This window comes from Stegodyphus dumicola, chromosome 4, assembly GCF_044657685.1.
Source record: "Stegodyphus dumicola isolate Sdum_Otavi_A_Nest chromosome 4, ASM4465768v1".
In the NCBI taxonomy this organism is placed as follows: domain Eukaryota; kingdom Metazoa; phylum Arthropoda; class Arachnida; order Araneae; family Eresidae; genus Stegodyphus; species Stegodyphus dumicola.
This window is the reverse complement of record NC_140771.1, coordinates 154,267,122-154,293,165: the sequence shown is the minus strand read 5'-3', so window position 1 is coordinate 154,293,165 and position 26,044 is coordinate 154,267,122. Positions and strand designations below refer to the sequence as shown.

General features: G+C 33.9%; 1 protein-coding gene across 2 annotated transcripts in view; it reads right to left on the bottom strand.

Annotated features, from left to right (window-relative positions):
- The window catches only part of LOC118187625 (activating signal cointegrator 1 complex subunit 1), a 100,414-nt gene that overhangs the window by 14,935 nt on the left and 59,435 nt on the right, over positions 1-26,044 (bottom strand). For both annotated transcript variants that reach the window (XM_085815620.1, XM_085815621.1), the window contains exon 5: positions 1,747-1,880. In XM_085815620.1, coding sequence (XP_085671746.1) covers positions 1,747-1,880 — 134 coding nt within the window. The remainder of the gene's footprint in view (positions 1-1,746; positions 1,881-26,044) is intronic.

The window sequence follows — 26,044 nt, the reverse complement described above, 5'->3', positions numbered from 1 at the left end:
TGGTTAGATTTAATGAGATATGACATCTGTGAGTAGGTGGAAGTATGTTTTCTCTCTGTTATTACAGAGACAAAAGCAGTGATCTTCGATCAACAACTCTATCTGCATACCACAAGAGTTTCTACCCTTACTTCCCCACAGCGGTTTATGACTGTTTAGATCGGCAATCAGAATGAATGGTTCAGACGGCTACATCAACAAATCATTTAACTATGTCTGAGCTATCAATTCATTTGAAGGTAGGTACAGCGTACACATTATTTAACTAAAGTTCAACTGTTTGTGTGACTTGCAACAGCTTGGAGCAAACTTTTCAGTGATAGAACAGTTGATGGACACTGATGGCAGGTTAGGAGAGCAACTCCTCCACTAATATGATATCCTAAAACTTTCTTGTTCCTAGAGACCAAATACCTCTGCAGTTCTGGCTTTAGAAATGTCTTCTGAAGTCCAAACAGGATTGTGGTTATTTGCCAAATTCTTAATATAAGCTAAACTCTGGTACAAACTACAATGCCAAGAGATTTGGCCATTACGATTTTTTTATTTTGTTGATGCTGCTTCTTAGTCTTCGGGGTAACAGATGTTTTGGCAGTTGCAGATCTTTGTCTAAGCCGATTTCAGCACTGAGTCTCTGAAACCAGAGCACACACTCTGAGACTCTGCGTTTGGGTGCTCAGATTTTTTGTTCTGGGTTTATTTTGTTATTTTTGGTTTCTTTTTTTGCTGTTGTTTTACTTACTGATATATTGTTAGGTTTACTTGCTACTTGAACAAGTGTTTCAGTTTGCCTTTTTTGAAAACTTAAAATTGTCAAGGTAGATATGGATTTTGCAGACATGGAAGTATCAGCATATGATACACTATGAATATGAATGAATTTGCTTTTGAAGTTTCCATGTTAGAAAATAAAGATATTCACAATGAGCGGCTCACCTAACATGGAACCCAACAAGAGGATGCAGACTTCTATACCAGGGCTAATCAGGTCTATATACAAACTGAAGCCATACAGTCAGCTTTCCTGAAAGCAGGATCTCTTGAAAGCTTACTAAAAGCTATTGACACAAGGACTACTAACTAGTTGATTGACAATAACAGGAACAGCTAAGTGCCTCTCGTTTTAATTGAAGCAGAGGCCAAAGTAGCGTGCTGGGGGATAATACCTTGACCTTCAACTACCAACAATCCTCTTCCGAGTTCTACAAATCTCCATGCATGACAAACACATACGCAATTATCTCATCATGGTAAAAGTGAGAGAAAAGGGATGTAACAGTATTTCATAGACAACCTAATCCTCCATAAAGTAAACCCCAAGGGAGAAGGGAAGGCCAAAGTAACAGTGAAGAACAGAGAAAACAAGAAACAGAATAGATCCATGGGGTTTCAGGTTTGTGACTTCAGTCTCACGAATAAGATATCTCCTAGAGGACGTACCTTGGGATTGCACCACTCAAATGCGCAAACTCTGAGGGCCACAAAAACATTGTTTTCAGAATTAAGTGAACACCTCATTGGCAATCTTTTTAAAATCTGATCTACCTAAATTAAACTATAAAGTATTTGAAATTATGACACATATGGCTTTGTAGAGCAATTTAAAATTCAGTTTACATAAAAATTCCAGTGTTTCCCCACCTTTTTTTTACAAAATCGTACCTTTTGGCTTACAAGCAGATCACCTTACATTTGTAAATGAAATGTTATTTTAGACACATGTTAACACACAAAGTAAGTACTCACAAAATATCGTTTCTGCATTTCTGTAATATCCCAGCAGCATTTTCAGTTTCTTTCTCATCAAGTAATACAAGTGTCGTTACAGTCAAATGCAACCTTGCAGGACTTTGGAAAATGGTAGAATTTATACCACGAACCTGAAATATGAGATTTTTAATTATATAACACACATACAAAGGAGAGGGAATGCTAATGTTTTGAAAAAATTCTCATTTTTAACCACATCTTCCTTTCTGAAATCAAGATAATATTACAAAAATATCTCACTATATATAACACTTTACATGTTTTACATCTATGGACCACAAGTGGTAATTTTAGATTTCCACAAAAGAACAAAAAATAAAATTCACACTATATGAATATATCACACTATAGCTGAATCAGTTAGATTTAGAAATTACACATGACAATCGCCTATAATGTTTTCTCTGCAAATGCTGCAGAATGGGATATGGCAATGAGGGAAGTTATTGACACAATGAAGAGAAGAAAAATTTGAGAATTAATTGAGAAGCAAGGGTGGGGGAAATATACTAGGAAACCAATGGATCTATACACTAAAAGGATATGAAAAGAATGAAGTTGTTAGATATAACACTTGTCTTGTTAAACAAGAATTCAGACAGAAAATAGAGGAAGATTTTACCTATTTTTATTGCTATTTGATATTTTTACCATCCATTTTAATTTTTCAATCATAAGAATATTTTTCACAATGCTGGTATATTTATTTGGATGGATAATTTGTCAATTAGATGTGAAAAATGAATATTTATTTGCAAAACTAAATGAGGAAATTTATATAACCCAGTCAAAGCGCTTTATTAAAGAGAAAAAAATAAAATGTGTTTATTACACAAGGCCATTAGTCTGCAAAGCGGCCATAGATAATTTTTTGAATTTGAAAATATTTTTTAAAATCTAAATTTTAATAAAATGCTATGGTGTAACCATGCTTATAGAAGCCCTAATATAATTCAGATTATATAGGGTGGCTCTAAATTGTTTTTACAAATTAAGAGGGGTGATAGTACCCATCCAGACAAGCAATAATTATCATAGAACATAGGGTCACATTCCACTCTGAGAGGCAGAAAAGAGGAAAGTAGAACACATCATTGAAAATCAAGGAAACTATCTCCTAAAACTATCAAGAACTAACAGTATGCAAATTTGCTCTGGAAAGAAACAGCATTTTGCTCTTAGTTGGTACCGCAGAAACCCAATCAGAGCAAACAGTGTTCTTGAAAATGGCATATCATCATCGCATCAAGTATTACACCGATAATATAGGTCTAAAACTCGGTGAATTCTATGGCACGGTGGAAACATGGTGAATGCTATGGTGCAGTACACGTATGAGTAATTAGCAGATATTCACTCAAACATGGTGAAGCAAAAGGGAATGGACGTGAAGCACGAAGATTGCATGAACAGCGGTTTCCAACTCGTTGGATTTTAAGTCATCCAACCTTTTCCAGTGTTGATTGAAGACTGCAAGAAACCGGTTCTTTTGCCATCTCAAAAAGCAATGCAGGATGTTTGTGAAATGCATGAACCCCAGAAATGGAAGTGCTAGTTCTGACTAGATCTGAAGCAGTTCCTTTCACAAGTACGCAAAATGTATAAGCGGCATACGAAATGGGTATTTTTCAGCAGTGGTGTGACGTATTTTACATGAGGAACATATGTATCCTTACCACGTGCAAAAAGTGCAATTTTTGGACACAGATGATTATCCCTGTGGGGGCAGACTTTGTGCAGTGGATGCTTGGAATGAAGAATAACAATCCACGATTTCTTGCATTAATATTATTTAGTGATGAGGCAACATTCAGCAGAGAAGGCATTTTGAACATGCATAATCAACATGTTTGGTCTGACAGCAATCCCCACTGCACTACTCCTCGTAAATACCACCAGAAATTTTCTGTGGATGTCAGGGCAGATACCTGGTAGGCCCTTACATCATGCCAGACCGTTTGACCGGTACTAAAGCTAGGGGGAAGAGTATTAGTTAGGTAATAAAGCACATGGGCAGTGTACACTCAATGATTTGTTGAAAGCTATTGCATGGGTTATAGTGATTTCAGTGACATCACTTAGCTATTATCATGTGATATAGCTCACAGGCAATCAATGTCATCTGAATGACTGACTTTACCAGAGGTTGCATCATTGAGAAATTATAAGAAAGTTTGCAAATATGGTGCAAGAGTTCAGAATCACTTGCAGCAATTTTTTGCAAGCCTGGAGAGCATTTCAAATGACAGGAACAACAGTTCAAGTGTTTAGCAGTGGTCATTCACTAGCAACGGCAACAGCCAATGACCAGCATAATATCCTATAGGTCAAAAGAGACAGGTTTTTGATATCAAATTTTGTCTTCGCCTGGAGACTGCACAAACATGATTTATATGCATGATGATCAGTACAGTGTGTGACATTAATGCCTGCTCACCAAAGATACTGGAAACACAAGAACTGGACACAACAGGAATGGGGCTGACTGCTCTTTATGGATGAAAGCTGATTTAGTCTGATAATTATTTTTGGATGTATACATATCTGGAGAAAAAAAAGAACATAAAATCACCCTTGCAACATCATTGAAAGGGACCATTTTGAAGGTGACAGAACTCTTGTTTGGGGTAGTACCATGGTTGGTAACTGTATTGAACTTCACATCTTCCAAGAAGGTTCATTCACTGGTGTCAGCTATTATATTGAGGTTCTCTTGCTTCATATGCATCTGTTTAGAGGTACTGTAGGTTCAGATTTTCTCTTCATGGATTACAATGCAACACCTCATCATACAGTAGCTATCACAGCACTTTTGGAGAGTGATGATATTCAATGCATGGATTGCCCTTCAAGGTCACTGAACTTAAATCCCATAGAACATGTGTGAAAGCTTCTTGGGAGATGTTTGACAGCATGTGACCCAGCCGGCAGCAACAATTCTGCCGCTGAAATTGATACTACAAGAGGAATGGAAAGTTATGGCTCAACAGCTCCTTGACAACCCTTGTCCTCAGCATTGACAAATATTCTAATTCCTGCATCACAGTCACTGGTGATTATATTCCTTTCTAAAGACTAGATTTTTCTTGCCAGGAGCCTGTCACATGGACGTTTCAAGGTCATTAGTGTTCAAGCTATTTTTTTAATAAATGGCTTTTTATCTTTTAATTCCTTGTTTCGATGGCTTTGTTCAACTTGTTCCATATTTCCATATCTTGGTCATCTTACAGTATAATTTGGGTTGACGTGGAAAACTTCTCCATGACGTTAACTGTCTCATCTTAAACTTTGCCCACCAGTGTATTAAACAGAACTAGAAAGTTATCTGGCACTGAATTCTTAGAAAATGACAATAGGGGATTTACACATCAGCATATATAGATCAAAGAAATTTTTTAAAAATTGTAACATTTTTAGATACCAATATAAACAATACCATACCAAAATTAAATATGCATCTACAAGAGCAAAAACAGATAAAATGAGTACCCCATATACCCACGTATAGGCAACAAATTTAAAAAACAAATCAAGCTTTGAAGTAGGGGGTTGACTTATATGGGGAATCAAAAAAAAAAAAAAAAAAAAAAAAAAAAGCTGCCATCGATCGATGATACGTTGTCAAACATTATTATTAAATTACATCATTCATACAGAAAAAACACAAAATTTTTATTTATTCATTTCTTTTTTTATTAAATTTGCTTCAATTTTATCTGTGTTTATTAGAAAAGTTCCCCCCATTTCATTTCATTTCATTATCTGGCATCACTGAGCAATTCAGTCTGTACAATATCTGTGCGGAGATCTTTGATTACTATTACTGTATCGAATCAGTAACTGTAACTATACCAAATGCTTTTTTGCTTATCCTGCTAATGTCTAATTTAGCAAAATCTTAAAAAAAACCTCTTTTCAGAGCCACACACACTCTGCAATGAGTTGTGTAAAACAAAAGAGAATGCCTTATACTGTGAAATTCAAGCTGAAAGTAGCCTCATCTGTGGAAAGTACGAACAACTGTATTGCATCACGTAAGTTTGGCATGAATGAGATGATTCATAGAGAAAAAATGTTCCTATATTAAAGAAAACCCCTAAATCTAAAAAAGTCTGCAATGTGTGATCATGGATTGGCTTCTTTTTGCGTTTGTGCCTTAACACGTCGCTTTAGACCCTACATTACTATACAAAAAATACATGTTTTAGTATGCTCAACCACCCCTCTAAGTTTGTCCCATGATCATAGAATCACGCCGTATATACATTATAGAGTCAATTAGCTTTGCACTTGCTCATTTTTTTTTTTTCTTTAGTTTTGATACAGTGGTTGGTGTTGCTGAATACAATACTGATGGGTTCATATTCCAGAGAAGGCATAGATGTTCGTAAATGTTTAGTATCTGTGCAATAAGGGGTACTCAAAACACACACTGAGCCAAAAGTCCTCTCAAGAGGTTATTGGTAGGAGAAAAGGAATGGGAGACCCTCAGACTACTCCCCTGGATGTTTTCCCTCAAAACAGCACTGGAACTGCATATATGGTGTGGCATGACTATATGATTAATTGTGAAATTCTGGTTGAAATTCTGGTGTCCTGCTCACTTCTTTGTGTACTTGTAAAAGGCTGCTTTGTTTTAAGAGTGAAATAAATGTTTTTATTTTTAGATATATTTCAGAATTAATTATTTCTGAAAAGCGAAGTATGCTTTTCAATATATAGCTACCCTGCCCCAAGGACAAAAATGAGATGCTGAAAGACAGTTTCCAGCAAGACACTAATCTAGAAACAATTTTAATCTCATTATTGTCTTAACAAGTACAAGATATTTGAAGCAAATTAGTTTCAAATGATGAAAAGTTTTCCAATTACGCTCACAAAAGGCATGTTATGAAGACAATGTTCCTTTTACAATTAGACAATGCTTTTGTAGATTTTTTAAGGTAAATAATTAGGTTTTAAGGTTGTCTCAACTAAAATAGATATTTCTTTCTTATTAGTTATAAAAATGTTCAAGAACAATATTAAAATAAAGAGTAATGCACTAAAATATGAAAAACTCTGAGATTACGGCATCTCAGTGCTTAAAATAGCTGAAAACTGATAGTTCAATACGCATTTGAAGCCTGCTTGTGCTCGAGTATTTTCATCACTTTCTCTATGTGTAATGTGAATACAAAATAACTATAATGTGAAAAATCTTCCACAAAAGCACCTTACCCGTAGGTAGATAGTCTACTTGTGCTTCACCTTTTTTAGTTAAACAAAGAAATAATTCTAAGTTTAAGAAACACAATTCTATGGAAGGAGAAAATGAGTATCTGAACTTAGGAATAATAAATAGTGCACTGCCCATCAAAGAGAAAATATGAACCATTTTAAGATGAATAAAACCAAATGGTGTTCATGCAAAATGAACACAATGATAAAAACACTTATTTTAAATAACGTATCTAATTTTACCGTAGGTTTACAATAACAGAGACTTTTTGCTTTTAATTCTGTAAATTGCTTTATAAAGCTAACTAAGGTTAGCCTAGGTTAGGTTATTTAGATTGTAGCAAAAAACACAAAGACTCTCTGCCAAAGGAAATGGATGTCTTTGCAAAGGACATTTCAAGGGAAAAGAGATTAAACTCTTATTACACATGGTAATCCATCATGCAAAACTCCAATTAAGCAGCTTGTTTCCTGGGATTTGCAGGTGGTGTCTAACTACCAATGCATAGTGATCTTACTGCTCAGTTATTGGTGGTCAATACTATCAGAGAAATAATTTCATTTTACTTTGTGTGCTTATATAAAGTTTTTAGATTATATTATTTATGCAAAAATCGAAAAATTCATGTCAACACACCCATTTTAAGTAGATGAATATACACTGGTTATCATTAACTAATGAAAAATCACAAAAATGACAAATACTCAAAAAGTTACATGTTGAATTTAATGAAATTGACCCACAGTACATAGTAAGGTATAAAATAGCATGAAAAGAAGTTACCAGACTATTATGGTGTTATAGAATTTATAATATGATAAAATGAACAAACAGAATGTGTCAGTTTGGAATAGTAATATTACCTTCAATATGTAGTATGATAGTATGACCTTCCCTAGAAATAATACAGCAATGTGTGATGTTGTCAACAGTGAGGTCTATCAGTTCTGTAGGAAGTGAGAGCCACTGCTCTTGTAAAGCAGCTGCAAGTATGACAAGGGTCTGAAGATGAGGACTGACAGCAGCTATACGTCTTCCCAAACATGCTCCATAAGATTCCGGTACGGTGATCGAGCTGGCCACTGTTTACGCCTGAAGATAATCGTTCATGATGCAAGCGTATAGTGGTTAGCACTGTCGTCTTGTAGCAGGAAATTATCATCCATTGCCCTGGCATAACAGTGAGCATAAGCATCAAGGGTGTCATCTCTATAGGCCTGAGCATTCATGGTTCCATGCAGAAAGACACAGATGTTTATGCATCCACCCCAAAAGATATCATGCCGAACACAGACAATGCCTCCTCCACATGCATCTCTTTCAGAGATGTTTGATGGATGATAATGGGTTCCAGGTTCTCTACAAATCAAGTAAATCCTACTACCGCTTTGCAGGACAAACCTGGACACATCCATCAACAGAACAGCCCTCCACTGATCAGTCATCCAGTGGACATGTTGATGTACCTCAGTCATCCATAGAATGGAACATGTTGATGTTCCCTTCTAATGGGTTGGCAACTAGTAAGTAATTGCGGATATTTTTTAGAAAATCAAAGACAATTTTTTCATGGAACTAAATAACTTTATTCTGTAATGTATTGCCCATTTTGATCAATGTCCTTTTGCCATCTTTCAGGCAGCATCATAATCCCACGTTCATAAAACTTCTGGGTTTTATTAGCAAAAAACTGAATCAGGTACGATTTGACATCATCATCATTATTGAAATTTTTACCATTCAAGGAGTTTTGTAAAGATCGAAACAAAAAGTAATCAGATGGTGCAAGGTCAGGACTATATGGTAGACGTGGCAAAACATCCCAACCGAGCTCCGATAATTTTTGCTGAGTGACCAAACATGTGTGTGGCCTTGCATTGTCATGATGGAATAAAACACCTTTTCGATTTGTCAATTCAGGCCGCTTTTCTTCAACTGCATTGTTTAATTTCGTTAGTTGTTCAATGTAAGACATCAGAATTGATCGTTCGGTTGGGTGGTAAGAGTTCAAAGTTGACAATTCCTTTGTAATCCCACCAAACTGATAACAAAACCTTCTTTTGATTATTATTAGCTTTTGATGTTGTTTGAGTTGGTTCACCTGGCCTGCTCCACAATCTTTTCCGCTTGATATTGTTGTAAACAACCCATTTTTCATCGCCAGTTATCAGTCGTTTTAAAAATGGATCATTTTCATTACATTTCTTTAGCAAATCGCAGCTGTTAATGCGTTGCATTAAATGCGTTTCTTTCAGTTCGTGAGAAACCCATGTATCGAGTTTTTGAACATAGCCAAGTTGCTTTAAGTGATTTTCAATGCATGTATGTGATACATGAAGCTTCTCTGCAATCTCACGTGTTGTACTGTGATGATCCGAATCGATTATTGCTTTGATTAGGTCGTCACCAACTTCAACTAGACGACCCGAGCGTTTTTCATCTTCGAGTGAAAAATCACCCGAACGAAATTTGGCAAACCAATTTTGACACTGCCGTTCTTTTAATGCTTCGTCACTATAAACAGCACATAAATTTTTATGAGCTTGTGATGCGTTTTTCCTTTTGCGGAAATAAAAAAGCAAAATATGACGAAAAGGTTCCTTTTGATTTTCCATTTTTCAACGAACGCCAAACGAAAACTATGCAACCAATCAAAAAACTTTTTTTACTGACTGACAGCTGAATTGCCAACTATCAAATAATAAAATGTGTTTTTCATTTGTATTACGTCTGCAACCCTAAAAATTCAACTGAAGCCATCTATGAGTGAAATCCGCAATTACTTAGTTGCCAACCCAATGTGATGCGAGTAACACGTAAATGGATGGTAGCCTTGCATAGATATCTACTTCGTGAAGCCTTCTATGCATGACTGATGTTGACAGCAACCTTTCAGTTGCCAAAGCAAGGAAAGATCTGAGTTGAGTCGGAGTTGCTCCTTTGTGTGCATAGCATCAACTATCAGTCATCAGCGCTTGTCGCTGCAGTTGGCCTTCCTTGGTTGAACCTTCCAAATGCCAAATCTGTTGTTAGAAATTGTTGCCAAAGTCTATGAATCACAGAAGGACTCATGATTTTATGCTCTTCACAGAAGGCATATTCTGATTACAGCATCACTAATTTGCATACTGCAGTTTTACTCATTAACTTTTATTTCGCAACATATTCAAATTTTATACAGATTGGCTTATTTTTGAACGCGTTATCAGTGTTTGTGATTTTTCCTTAACTTTTGTAAACCAGTATATTATGTGTTGTATTTGTGTACATTTGCATATGTTCTGAACTAATTTACTTCATCACTTCTCAGTATGTAACCTGCTTCTCTATTAAAAGAAACAGCAATTTTACCACGTTACATTTAATTTAACTATGCACACATAGTAACAAAATTTCTACCAGTCCTCTGAAAGAAATATAGTGAGAAATTCTTCACATTTTATTACATTAAACTGAAATCAAATATAGCACAGGTATCATATCTAGTTATAGTTTTTATTAAAATTATATTTAGCAGATACTGTAATTATGAAAGTTTTTAAAAACTCCTTTAATGATGTTTATGTACTATATTCCCAATAAAAGTATCAATATCGTACATTCTGCAGTAAATTAAATAATAAGTTAAAACAGCAATGGTTAATTGCTTTTTTTGCATAAAATCTTTACTACATACAACTGAAAACAATAATCGAGTTTAATTGAGTATCAATATTTTCTACAGTAGCTGTAGAGCAAATTTTAAAATATTTCAGGAGAGATAGATGATCATGTAAATTATTTGAAAGAAGGGAATATTAAATTTTTTACATTTAAAATCTTTTATATTTCTCCGCGTTTTCGTATTATAATAGTTTATATTGTATGAATTCAGAAAGACCACTTAATACTAATTAATTTTAAAGTCTATTTAAATTTAATACAATTTCAAGTTAAAAGTAATATATGAAATATTTTCCTTTTGAAATACTTGCTTATTAACTTATAATGTTATAATAATGAAAAACCAATATCGGAAGGAACATTAACTGTTTGAGTCCCAAGCACTGCTGAGATTTAATGATGAGAAAACCCAGTACATTTCGAATATTGTGAACAACTAACGGTGCACTTGATATTGATAATGTAGGCACTTGATTTAAATCAAATGCACATTGATATAAAATAAAACAAGTGCTATTGCGCTGTTTGGGTCTTTTCGTACTCATTTAGAGAAAGCGCGGTTGAGCAGTTTGGGATTCTTCGACATTGTTTTTTCAATACCCCCTGGAACTTAAACGGCTAACATAGCTTTGATATGCAAAGCAAATTTTTACAAATATTACGTGATCACATTTAAAGAAAGCCTAAAACTTTAAAAATTTAAGCAACAAATTTTGTATTTTAGGTCTAGCATACTTAAAGTGCTATGAGACACGGTTAGCAAGTTTTAGTGAATTTGAAAAAACATAGAAAAGGCAAGTTGAAATCAAGTGTTCAAATGTGAGAAATGATAATGTCTGCTGTTATGCTCGAAGGAATATATTTTTCATATATATTTCTCATATTCATATTCTGGAATATAGATATGCCATATATTTCTTAGAACTGAAGCTATACCCTGGCCTAAATGTTCTCCATTATTCAAAAGCAAGTGAAACATTTACCACTACTCTCCAAGGGAATAGTTACTCATTTAGCACAAATCTGAATTATCACTATTCTTCCAAAAAGTAAACAGAATGTACCTAACATTACTTAAATAAAAAGCTCAACCTATCACGGACTAATTTAAACTTTCTTGTAACGTTATGTATATATTAAAAATTATGATTTCTTTTTCCAGGGCAACAATCCCACTCAGAGAAGAATTAATTAGTCATCAAATTTCACAATCTTTTACACAGTGCAAATTGCATTAAAATTGGATATTTTTGACAAAAAGAAAATTTGATCAAATCACAAAGTACCAAGAAATTTGTCTTTAATAGATTTATTATATTGTAATATGAATTTTAGGATTAAAACTATAAGCTATTCTGTAAAAAATTAACAAGAAAGCTGTGCTGTCAATAAGAACTTAGGTAGTTAATATAACTTTTTTTCATATTTTTGTAGTAAAATTAAAAACTGTTGAGTAATATTCAAGTTTCTTCTATCAATCACTATGTAATTGAATTGAATTAATGCAAAATTAAAAAAACAATACCACAGTCTCTCAAAAATAAGAACCTTTAGAATATAAGACACCCTTTACACTTTATGATAAATTTAAAATAAAAATGCGGGTGAATATTTATCTTATTCTGCAGTAATTCTAAGAAACAGAATACAGTACAAAGTCTGTAATCCGGACGTCCATAACCCAGACTTCAAAGCTACAAACTTTATGCGCATGCGTAAATGCATAATGCGTTTACGCATGCGCATTTAATGTACAGCGGACGGTATAAGCTAGGCTAAAATTATCTAATGCACTTTAGTTAATGTTGCAGATTGTGCTGTTCTTTAATCTTCTAATTGGATCCGGCTTATTATTTTTTGCAGACTGTTAGAACAATTTTATAAAAATTAAGCTTGAACTTTAGATTACGTCAAAAAGAGTTTCCAATTCTGGAGCTGCCAAAGGATCTACAAAGCGAAAGCATGTTTCAATATCCATTAAACAAAAAGTGGAATTGCTGCAAAAAATGGATAAAGTCCTATCCATCTCAAAATTATGCGAGAAATATGGCATTGGAATGTCCACTATATGTGACACAAGAAAAAGGAACTTTTTGAATTTTTTGTGGAAGTATCTTAAACAACTTACATTGAAAGAAATGTTTAATAAAGTAAAAAAATAAATATTAACTTTTCGAAGCCGGCTGGTACAGCAGTTGTACAAGGAAAATGACTTTCTTTAATGCCGGCTGTGGTACAACTGTCGTACCAGCCATACCCTCCCTATTTTAGAGAATCGCTTATAATCTGTAGATCTGTGGGTGGTCCAGTGTCGCTACTCAGAACAGCCGCTGGTTACGCATTATTTCCCTCTTCTTAACAGTTTGGCTACATTTTGGCAAAAACCGCAGGCTTCGTTTCGTGCCAATATACTTGAAAATCAAATAGAGGCCATCTCTAATTTTTTTAGTACTAACTTTTGCTGATTAAAACGGCAGCGATTTTGCACGCTGTTTTGAGCTTACCAGATTTAATGCTTTTTAATTATAGCAAATAAGAATAGATTAATATTTTAGATTTAATGCCCTTCTAGAAAATAGGTAAAACTGTTTTTATCGTTTACTTCCTTTTTATACTTATGAATATTCCTTTTTATACTTATGAAAATTTACTTCCTTTTTATACTTATGAATAATGAGATTTTATTTTGACATTTTTTTTTTTTTTTTGAGTGCATAAAACCCTTAAGAACTGTTAACTCTTTCAAAGTGCTTCTATTATGTAGGCAATTTTGTCTGATTTATCAGGAGATAAATAAGAGACAATTGCATGCATAATAGTTTTTGTGATTTTCATTCATTCGATGATTGCTTTCAATGTTTTCATTGATTGTAAATTAAATAAAATAAATTTATCTTTAGACCATCTTTTAGGATGAGATCTGCCAAAAAGTATTTAAATATCAGTAAAGCTCACGTTACTTCTAAATTGAATCAAAACATCAGTTACATTGTATAAAATTTCGGCCAGTTTTACTTCCTGAAATTCTTATACTCCTCAAGAGATAAAAGGAATTCAGACAAGTTAATAAAAAATTTTTAAAAAGGTTGTTACTTTGTAATAAGATGTACATCAACTTACTATTAAATGTATGAGAATTAGGATTGGATTACGGAAAAGCACGCGAACGCTATCTGCTTAAGGGGATGGATACTTTCGTGTAAACCTTTTTAAGAGAAAATTACTCGCATTTACGTTCCTGGTCGAAAACTCCACATGTAATCAACCCGTTCTTCGGGTTTGATTGGATTAATTTTGTTTGCTTACTGAATTACATCAAAGCATACAACAAATTCTGTTTAAGGGGCGGGATGCCTTCGTGGAGGACTTTCTAAGGGAAGCTGGCTTGCATTAATGCTACAAAAAAAACCATGAATCCAACCCTTTAGCCGGGATTCAAACCCGAGCGAGCTACAAGCGTTCAGCCACCTTTACCGCTCTACTGAAGAGCCTGTAAAAAAATTGATAAAGTATTAAAATAATCGGTTTAATTTATTAACCTATATTTCTCAATCGACAGTACATAAATTACACATATGAGGGGATTATTTGTGAATAAATAAACTGTATTGCACTTTTCTCCATTATTTCATATTATGATGGAATTATTGCATTTCACAGTTATTTCTCATAAATTAAGTTTGCTCTGTTCATGATTTTTTATTTTTTCAAAGAGAAAATTTCACACTTGAAAAAATACACGAGAAGATACTTTATGCAAAATTTGGCGTAAACAGTTTTCTTAATTTTGCTTTGAAAATATTCCAGGGTAATCATTTTCATTACTGGAAGAAATATGAAAAACAGATTTACTACATTGTAAATGTCAACACTCAGTATGTCCTTATTCTTTTGAAAACGTGAAAGATTACTCTTGTAAATAAATTAGAAAATATATTATGTGCAAATAGAATATTTGTTGAAAATGAAATAGACTTCAACCTTTGGATATAACGATGGTTTTAGACGAAATTTCTACCTATGAAAAAAAATTGACATATAATTAATTCTTCATGAACATTTAAAACTGTTCTGAAAAACACTTTTGATGATTGCATGTATAGGTCACATATTTTTTTTTCTCTGCTAACATAAACAAAAGCCAATTTTACAAAGAAAAATTCTCGTTAAAGATATACCTCCTTTGCTTGATAGTCCATTGTAATATTTGTTAATGTTAAATGATGAAATGCAACCAATGTATCTCAGATTTTCTTTTTTATATTATAACAAAATTATCGAAAAAAAGCAGATTTAAAGCTCTGTTATTGTTATTTAAAACTTTATTATTGCTGTAAGTTCATCTCAAAATCTAGTTGTATTGAATCTCATTCTAATCATCTAATGGTAATAAATATTATTATTATTATTTCATTAAATTAGTCATTACCATTATTTTGTTAATGAAAATATGTTATTAAAAATCACATTCCAACCTGCAGACTTACAAAGCTAGTTCATATTTATTACTTTTTTGTAAAATTTTGTTCTCGTTTTCTAATTTCTAATATGAAAATACGCGAATATAAATGAAGTGTGAAAACAAAGTTATAAAATTCACAAGTTATTGACGAGATTGATCAGAAACAGTGAGTGAAATATAAACATTGCATACATTTTGTTCTAAATAAATAGTGCACTGGATATGCATCCGGAGCTTTATTTATTTAGAACTTCACTTAAATGAAAGCAAAATAATCATAAAAAAAATCACAAATCTAGCAACCCATCTACTATGTGACAGCATCCGACAAACATGTAAATATTACTGCATCCATGAAGGGGGACTAATGACTTTTCTCATTAGGAAAATGTCAAAGAGGGGGCAATACTGTTTCGAATCGCGCCGGTCTGAAGGCTATATTCTGAGAATTTCGGCACGGTTTTAGGTTAAGCTTTTTTATTTTTTGTAAATTTTGATACCCTTTAGATCATAATTGTTCTTTATTTCATATATTACGGTTTCATGTTTTTAACTGTATAATTTCTGCACGCCATCTTACCAGATTTAAATTGATGATCTATAATCCGGAATCGCCATAGTCTCGACCAGTCCGTATTAGTTTTTTCCAGTTCTTTCAGAATTTCCTTGAAATAACAGTTCCGTTAACTATAATACAAGGACCAATTCCATTTTTCAGAAAATGTTACTTTAAAGAAAATTTATATGCATACATTATATACTATTTGTCTTCAGACATACCAGTGAAAAGTAATAGTGGATGCAAGCCTAAACTAAAATCGTTTGGCTAGATTTCATATTAAAATTAGCAGTAGTTATGCAGTTAATACACATAATTAACTATTTGTGAGGTTTATTTAATATTTAAATGACATATTTATTATGCACAGTGTACTACACTTCTTGTACGTTCCGTCGTTTAAAAATAGTGGATTGTAATTGACTTGATATTCCCTCAGTGTAGAACCCAAGAAACCTCAGAGTAATAATGTTGACCGAAACTTCTTTATTGGCTTTCAAACATCAAGTTGGTTGAGGAATGGCGAAGACCGCATTGCAAACTCCGACTTCGGTAGCGGCTTACCAAACAAACTCAGAAGAAAAATGAAACTCCAGTAATTCACAGCAACCTCAAAGCTCTAAATGCGAGCTTTAAAAACCTAACAAATTTGCGTCTGCGCCGCTCCTTGGTACAAAGAAAGAAATACAATTTGCATAACATCGAACATACCCCCAGCCTTGAAGTCCCAAGGGGGTTCAAACAATAAATTTAATCTGTTGAACTGAATAAACTTTAAAATAAAAATTAAAGTCTCTAAATCAGGAATTAAATGGCAAAGCACATAGCTTTGCTATAGGTCGTTTTATTTCACCATTGGAAGTGCGTAAACTCACCACTCGAACTTTCACATTAAGGCCAGGATACATTTTAGTAATTCTACCTAATTTCCAACGTAGCGGAGGCAGATTTTCGTTCTTAATAAGAACCATATCACCAACCTTCAGATCTTGCTGCAACTTGCACCACTTGGGTCTCTGCTGCAACCTAGATAAATACTCACTGCTCCATCTCTTCCAGAAATGTTGAAATAACCTTTGCACGTACCTCCAACGGTCACTGCAGCTTATGGTTTCTTGAATTTGGTTAGATTCTGGAATAGCGCTTAAAGCCGCTCCGGTTAAAAAGTGTCCTGTTATTATCGCCTCCAAGTCGCTACAATCACTTGAAGCTGGTACCAAAGGCCTAGAATTAAGACAGGATTCATAATGTCAAAAATTCCTCGTATGTTAAAGTAAGTGTTCCTAAACATCTTTTTAAGTGATGTTTCATAGACTTGATATCTGCTTCCTAAAGCCCTCCAAAATGAGGGGCAGAGGGAGGATTAAATAACCATTTAATATTTTCTGAAGAAATATAACCCTATAGCTGTTCATCATATTGAACAATAGAAAAGGCTTTCCTTAATTCTTTATTAGCTCCTACAAAATTCGTCGCACAATCACTGTGAATTTCACGCGGTTTGCCTCTACGAGCTATAAACCGCTTAAGTGTCGCGAGGAATGATTTTGTTGAAAGATCTCCAACTAATTCTAAATGTATTGCTCTTGTAGTAAAACAAATAAATAGACATACGTAACACTTAAAGATTTTGACTCCTCTACCAGGATGATATTTAATGTTAAATGGTCCTGCTAAATCAATCCCTACACGAGAAAAAGCTCTACTTTGAGCAATTCTTGAAGCGGGTAAATCTGCCATTAGCTGAGTTGCAGTTTGCGCTCTAACTCTACGGCAGATAACACATTGGTTTATACACTTTCTTATAATATCTCTAGCATTCACAATCCAAACTCTACGTGGTATGACAGAAGTAAGTAGCTGCGTGTTGCAACTCAACTCTTGCTGAGATCCGATGGCTGAGTGACGTCATCTCAAACTCTGGACACTCGATTAGGGATCACGAGAACTTGGAACTGAGAAGTCGCATGCTGCGACATGCAAACATTTAAACCTTTTCGTTATGTAAATATCCTGTACCCGTTTGCATCTTCATTAAATATGTTTGTGTTAAGAAAGCTTATCATTTATGGATTATCCCCTTCAAGATTTTGCAGGTATTCACAGAGAAGAAATCATCCAGTGGCCCTGGCCGAACCCATTGGAACAAGGTAAGCAATTTTGTTTTACCTTGATTAATTAGTTAGAAGATAAGGATATAAAATAAGAATATTGTGGCATCCAACGTGGGGCCATTGGGTTGAGTTTGAACTGAAATTTAATAGATTTTGCTTAAGCAAAAACATGGATTTAGAAAAATTAAAAAAGAAACGATCTGCTATAAGAGCAGTAGTTACGAGACTGATAAATAAGATGGAAACAGAAAGTGCTAATGAGGGGGATAAAAATGTAATTGAAGAAATGGTTGTTCAGTTAATTAGTAAAGAAGAAGAACTAATCTTAGCAGATAATGCTATTGAAGCTTTAATTGATGTAACAAATTTAGAAGATGAAATAATGTCTAGAGAAGAGTATAAAAGTAAAATTATTATTTGGAAATTACGCACGAAAAGATATTTAGATACTAATCCACATAGCACTAATTCTATTTCATGTGGAAATGTCACTGAATTGCAGAACAAAATTAAACTCCCGAAATTGGCCCTGGAAACATTTTCAGGAAAGGACGTGTGCAGTTGTCCCGGGTTTTGGGCACGATTTGAGACAGCTGTACATGAAAACGAAAGTCAACATGCAGTAGATTAATTTAACTATTTAAAGTCAATTCTTACTTCCGATGCAGAAACTGCAATACAAGGGTTGACATTAACAGCGGAGAATTACGAAAAGGCTGTGAAAATATTAAAAGATCGCTTCAGACGCAAAGAACTAATAATAGATACCCACATGAACAATTTATTAACTCTGACTCCGGTTAAAAGGTCTTGCGATGTGACAGCACTTCGAAAATTATATGATCGTTGTGAAGTACAAATTAGAGGATTAGAATCGTGTAATATTTTACCGGATTCGTACGGTACCTTATTGTATCCGATATTAATAAAGGTGATTCCAAATGATTTAGCACTAGAATTTAATAGGAAATATGAAGATGATAATCAGACAAAAATTACAAATTTGCTAAATTTTTTAAGAAAAGAAAAGTCGAGAACGTACAGGATTTTTAGTTAAGCCAACAGATTCTGAAGTCACTGAAAGGAAATCCCATTTTGAAAATAAGCAGCAGTTTGGAGAACGTTTTCGAGACAGCGAAAGAAATCGGGATTATAATAAGGGTAGGATTCCTTCAGCGGCAGCGTTAAACACATCACTATCTAATAGCTGAGTATTCTGTTCTGAAAATCATACGTCAGAATCATGTCAAAAAACTGTGCCAGAGAAAAAGGAAGCGTTAAAGCGAAGTGGAATTTGTTTCATGTGCCTCAAAAGACACCATTTAGCGAGAATGTGCAAATCGAAACTAACTTGTGGTATTTGCGATCAGCGACATCATACATTGATACACTCTGATGAAATGAATGCGTCAGACAAGAGTCCCGTCCAAAGGGCAGTAGTCTCTTCTGTTTCCGATTGCGCAACAGCAAATAACTCATTTCTTCTGACAGAACGAGCTGAAATTATAAACACAGGCAATTGGCGCCAGCAAAGCGTTCGTTTGTTGTTTGATTTAGGATCGCAGCAAACATTTATTGGAGAGGACATCTGTAAGAAATTAAAACTTCCCGTTATTGGAGAAGAAAAAATAAAAATATTCTCTTTCGGTTGCACGACGTCTGAAGCGCAGAATGTTAAAAAAAACCAGGCTCATTTTGCATAATTCGAAGTATCGGTATGATATCAAAGTAGAAGCTATAATTATCCCTGTCATTAATGGATCACATATTCATTCCCCTAGAAATGAAATAGTTAATCTTATTAAAAAACAGGGCATACAACTTTTGCGATGAATGGGGACAAGGAAATAAACCACCGAAAATTTCTTTGCTGATAGGAGCAGATTTTTATTGGAAAATAGTTACGGGTAAGGTTCACAGACTGTCTAATTCCTTAGTAGCGGTTGAAACAAAATTGGGTTGGACTATTAGTGGAACAGAAAGGGCTTACGGAATTTCCTCAAATAATGTGAATACGATGAAGGTTGTGGTTCATAATAATAAAGATACACACGAACAAATCACTGTCTAGTTTGCTGAAGAATCTCTGGGAGCTCGATTCTATGGGGATAAATTATGATTCGGATAAGGAACTCGAATTAGAAGATAATTTAGTTTTCGATAATTTCAAAAGATCTGTGAAATTTGAAAACAATCGTTATATTGTTCGCCTTCTCTGGAATCATAATTCAAATGAGCTAGGAGATAATCTGGAGATTGCTAAAACTAGATTTAAGAGTTTAAGTTGTAGATTTCAGAATAATCAACAGTTCTATGACAGATATCGCAAAGTAATTGATAAGTACTTAAAAGAAGGAATCGCTGAAGAGACTAACATTGAAATTGGACCAAAAACGTATTTTATGCCACATCAAGCCGTTATAAGAGAAAACAAGGAAACTACAAAACTCCGTGTGGTTTTTGACACTTCATCACATGTGGAGAATTGTTTGTCATTCAATGACTGTTTACATTCAGGTCGCAAGATGTGTCCAGACATACTGAAATTGCTCCTTAAGTTCCGTCAAAATCGAATTGCGTTTACAGCTGACATCGAACAAGCATTTTTGCAGATTTCTCTTGCTGATGAAGACAGAAACGCAGTCAAGTTTCTATGGAACGATGGTGAATTAAATGGAACCAAAATAAAGGCTCTTCGTATGACAAGGGTAATTTTTGGAGCAACATCTAGTCCGTTTCTTCTCAGAGCAACTCTTAGTGTACACGCTGACAAATACAAGTCGCAGAAGAGGTTTGTGCCGAATAGTGTACACCGATAACGCCAAAACCTTTAACCCTTTCAGGGGCGGTGGCTTTCGTCTTGAAACCGCATTTTCAACATTTTTTTAAATTTAGAAAATATGTTTTTTTTTTTTTTTTTTTTTTTTTTCTCAAAACCGATGCTAAAATTAAATTACTTCTTAAATCTGATAACAGATGACAGCAACAAACCTCTCTGGGCATCCATTAATTGATACGAATCATTCAAAAATAGCTTCTTTTGCACCCTACTCTTTTTGACGCATTTTAAAAGCGAAAAACCCAAAAAATTTTTATTTTTCCACAATATATTTTATAAGCAGGCATCAATGAGTAATGAAATGTCCTTAGTTCACAGAAAAAAGTAATAGAACCCTTTTAAATTTGAATGTTTTCATTGCGGTTTCAGTATGAAACCACCGCCCCTCTGGGACATCGAAGAAATGATCAGATGACGCAGTCGCGAGATTTTTTGCAGTTGTGTTTATTGCTTTCGGATCACTGCTGTAAACAGTTGCACAATATCTTCGTTTGAGTGGCTTCAAAGATGAGGATTTATGGAGCTTTTGAGAGAGGGAAAACATTTCTTATTTTTTACAGAGACACAGAGCACACTGAAAAACACTCGTAGTTGCGTTTTTATTATGCTTCTCTTAGCGGTCGCTTTTCTCATGCTTCTAGTTCATAGTTAAATAATTGTATGCATCTTATTTTATTTTTACATATAATTTTCTTAGTTTTAAACATAATTTTTAAAAATATTTCATAGTTTTATGCAAGTAATTTAGTGCATTATTAGTTACTTTTTCTCTCATACTTTTTTGTTTCCTGTTTTAAATTTTTTATTTATAATTAAAAATGTGTGTTTATGAAAACATTACTTACTTTATTAGTTGTTCAGTAATTTACTAGTATAATCTGTGATTTGGGTTACGTTTAGATACTTTTCAGCAAAGTAAAGATAAATAAGTAAATGTCTAGTCTTAAGTGCTCTAGACGGGCGCTGGTTTCAAGGCGAAACCGGTCCCCTTTCCATAAAGGGGGACGAAAAAAATTTTTTTAAACTCATTTATGTTGTCTGTAGGACCATTGCATGTCATTATGCTTACTTTTTCATAACTTTTAAAAAATCATAACATTGCGCCCCTGACAGGGTTAAAAGAGCGAAAAAAGAATTAGAGCTGTTGAACAAGGTGATGAAAAGCAATAAAGTTCAAGACGAGTTCTCTAATCAAGGAATCAAATGGAAATTTACAGTTGAGAGGGCGGCATGGTGGGGAGGCTTTTGGGAGCGTATGGTTCAGTCTCTTAAAGCTGTTCTGAAGAGAATCTTAGGCAAATTATCATTGACATTCAGGGAATTAGAGACAGTCATAACAGAAGCTATATTGAACTCCAGACCTTTAACATTTACATACTCGGATCTAGGAGAGCCAGAAAACTTGACCCCTGGTCACTTCTTAATAGGAAGACGATTACTATCATTGCCACAAGGAAGCTCTAAATTAACTTCAACAAAGGAGAGTCTTACACGATTTAGACATCAACAGATACTGGTAGAAAGAATCTAGCGAAAATGGAGGCAGGATTATTTGATGAATTTAAATCTGCTCATCATTCCAAACTGGTGAAAACAGGAACCTGTTTGAAGAAAGGAACTATTGTATTAGTGCATGAAGATAAAATTCCACGGCTGATGTGGAAGATGGGCATCATAATGGAAGTCTTTCCTGGGAGAGATGGCAAGGTGAGAGCCTGTGCCGTCCGCTTTCCCAATGGCCATACAATTAGAAGACCAGTGCAATTACTACATCCAGTGGAGCTGGAATGTAATAAGGACAATTACAGCAATTGTCCTTCCGGGCAAGAGGATGTTGCAACTCAACTCTTGCTGAGATCCGATGGCTGAGTGATGTCATCTCGAACTATGAACTCTCGCTTAGAGATCACGAGAACTCGGAACTGAGAAGTCGCACGCTGCGTCGTGCGAACATTTAAACCTTTCATTATGTAAATATTCTGTAACCGTTGCGTCTTCATTAAATATGTTTGTGTTAAGAAAGTTTATCATTTATGGATTATCCTTCTCAAGATTTTGCAGGGAGATGCACGAAGGAGATCGATCCAGTGGCCCTGGCCGAACCCATTGGAACAAGGCAAGCAGTTTTGTTTTACCTTGAATAATTAGTTAGAAGATAAGGATATAAAATAAGAATACTGCGTACCTGCGTGAAGATACGTGTCATGATAATGCTTAATAATTAAATGCGTAATATTGTGATTCTTAGGTAAAATCATAGGATGTTTCTGATTATTTGAAACTGTAGAGTTTCTGAGCCTTCCGCCTACACGCATTATTGCTGCGGAATCCAAGAAAGGACTTAAAGACAGTAATTTACTTGATGTCTTCAAGGGTTTACCAGAGTCTAAACAGAATAATTCTTCTGGAAATTCGGCTCTTTGTACAATCCTAATAATCATAGAAGTAACTTCATAGAATTGTTCAGTAGATAAATAACCCTTTATACGCTCTGTAGGTAACTTACTACAATTATTTCTGAATCTTAAACACCACGCTAACACTCGACATAACTTTAACCATGATGAAAATCTTGAAAACACACTAAGCTCTTCAAATTTGGAAACATTTGAACTGAAACTCTTTTTCAATTCCTTCAACATAACCTCATTTTCTAATTCTACACTTGAATTTTGCTGTACATGAATTAGGGATTCGTTTAACCACTGCGATCCCTTCATCCATAAACTCACATTGTAAGAATTCTGATGGAATAAAACCTCTGGTCCCACAGTCTGCAAGATTTTGTTTCCCAGCAACATAATTCCATTGAATACCTGGAACAGCTTCCTGGATTTTTGCAACTCGATTTGCCACAAAAGGTAGCCAACGGCGAGGTTCGGACGACACCCATGCCAATGTAACCCGCGAGTCGGTCCATGCGTAAATATTGTTAATAGGCAGTTCTATGCATGATAATACTGCATGTAAGAGGTTGGTTAAAAGTAAGCACACAACTCTAGTCTCGGAAGAGACTGGGTTTTTAAGGGCACTACTCTGGTTTTCGATGTCAGAAGGCTGACCTTGACTGACGAATCAAGGTTGATTGTTCGGAGATAGATGACTGCACAATAAGCCTTTTCTGAAGCGTCGCAGAAAGCATAGATTTCTATAACTACTGCCTTTGGACTCAAAACATACCTCGGAAATTGTAAGCTTGAAAGTAAGGGCAATTCTACTTATTCTCTTATCAATGAGTTCATCCCAACCCAGCTGTAAGTTCCATAACTCTTGTAATAATATTTTTGCGTATATTATTGTTGGCGCTAACCATCCCATTGGATCAAAGATTTTGGCTATCTCTGATAAAATAGTCCTCTTAGTAAACTCTTTATCACTTATGCATACCGAAAAATGAAATGTATCACTAGACGTAGAAGAATTGGAAACAGCTCTTGCTGAACTCTTGGCCCAACCATCAAAATATCATTTAATGAAAGACCCGATGTCGTTTTAGCTGAAGCATCGAAAACAACTCTCAGTTTAGTCGTAGTATTATATTTCAGTCCTTGCCAATGGAATATCAGAAAATATCATTTTAGACCAATAGAATATCAGAAAATATCATTTTAGAATAACATGATAAAGTCCTGTGCTGTCTGTCAGTAATGATAAACAGTTCTGATGATCAACTATCCATTTTCTAAACTTACTAATTAATACAGAATATTTGTATGAAAATGCCATCCTTTTAAATGGAAATATTCAGCTGACATATTAAGTTCAACAGTATCAATAAAATTTAATTGATGTAAATTCTCAGTACCAAACTAGCAAAACACACCTCCATCTTTTACACCTTGTTCACTATTATATTCACTTTCAGAGCTTTGCATTATGTAGAAAGAAGCATATTCATTTTTAGAGACAGAATTTTCAAAAATTATAACTCAGTTTTCCTCAAAACCAAGCAATTACTAGATGTTTAAATATATTTTTCTTCAAACACTTATTTTGTGTATTGTGTACTTGAAGCGATTCTGAGAAATATAAGTTTCAATTTTAAACATAATCATTATATAGTTAGAACATTGAGCACATCCTCAAAAAATGCTTTCTCCCAATTGTCTTGAAATGATAAGGTGAAATTCTGAACATGAAACCTTTGACCATGAATTTTTCCTAAAATTTCCAATGTTATTCTTAGGTTACAAAAATTTCATTAATTTTCCAGTTAATTGTACAGCAAATTCTGTCTTTTTTTTTTTTTTTTTTTTTTTTTTGCCATGAAATTACAATCCTAGCTGTCATTAACATGAGATTGATTAAAAAGATCTTATTTTGTATAAAATATCACTAGTAGTTGGATTTGGGTTCTAATTGAAGCTGCATACATGTCTTTGTGATCTCTCTCAATGCGTGATGTAAATATCAGACAGTTTCCCTTAGAGGATCCTCCATCTATGATTCTCTCATTTTTATATTATTCATATTCTCTTCCATATTTAATTTTAAAAAAATAAGCAAACAATCAGATAAAATGTAAGATCTTGCAAATTACTAAGCAATGATGCAGTATATGATTTAACTTTTAGTTAGTTATTTTATAAATGGTGACATTAAAACGGCATTTTTTAAATATATGAGTAAAAATAAATAGAAATAATTAAAGATACATTAATTAAAATGATTCCATTATTTAATTTAATAAATCATTCAATCTTTAAATTCATTAAATTTATTCCTTCAAGTTTTACAAAACAAAAGCAGGACTGGCCCTTTAAATGACAATTTTTATGAGGCATCAAGCCATTTACATTATAAATATTGTGCAACATGGCCAAAAAATAATCATCACTCTTACTAATGGATCTCCCTCATGCTTCTACGAGAAAACAAGGGAGCATTTGGATGTGGTACTTCACATGTTCTGCAGAATCTTTAGCTTCAAAATTCCCAAGCATGATTCAACTGTTTGACCATTAATACTGTCTGAAGGATGGACAATAACTTTGTCAATCCTACAGTTGGTACTAATACTAACAGACTGCAGAAAATTCTAAAAGAAATTATTAATACAACCAATTTTGGTGGTGCCACCTAAAAAGTAAATGACTAAAAGTGGTAAATTGCATACAACATCATTATCAATTATTTTTTCGCATGAAAATTTGTTTACAGATGGGAGCCATAACAATCAGAAAAAGAAATGAAAAATAATTTATTATTATTATTAATTAAATAAAATTATATTATTCACAATTTTGTTAATTATGAAATTTTACTACAATTGTAACAATTCAGTTTTATTAAAAATCATCTAATTATTAAAAAATGATTTTAGACTAGAAAAGAAGGTACATAAACCCAGCATAATTTCATATGAATATGTCTTTATTTGCTGTTTAAGTTAAAATACTATTATAGCAGTTTATAC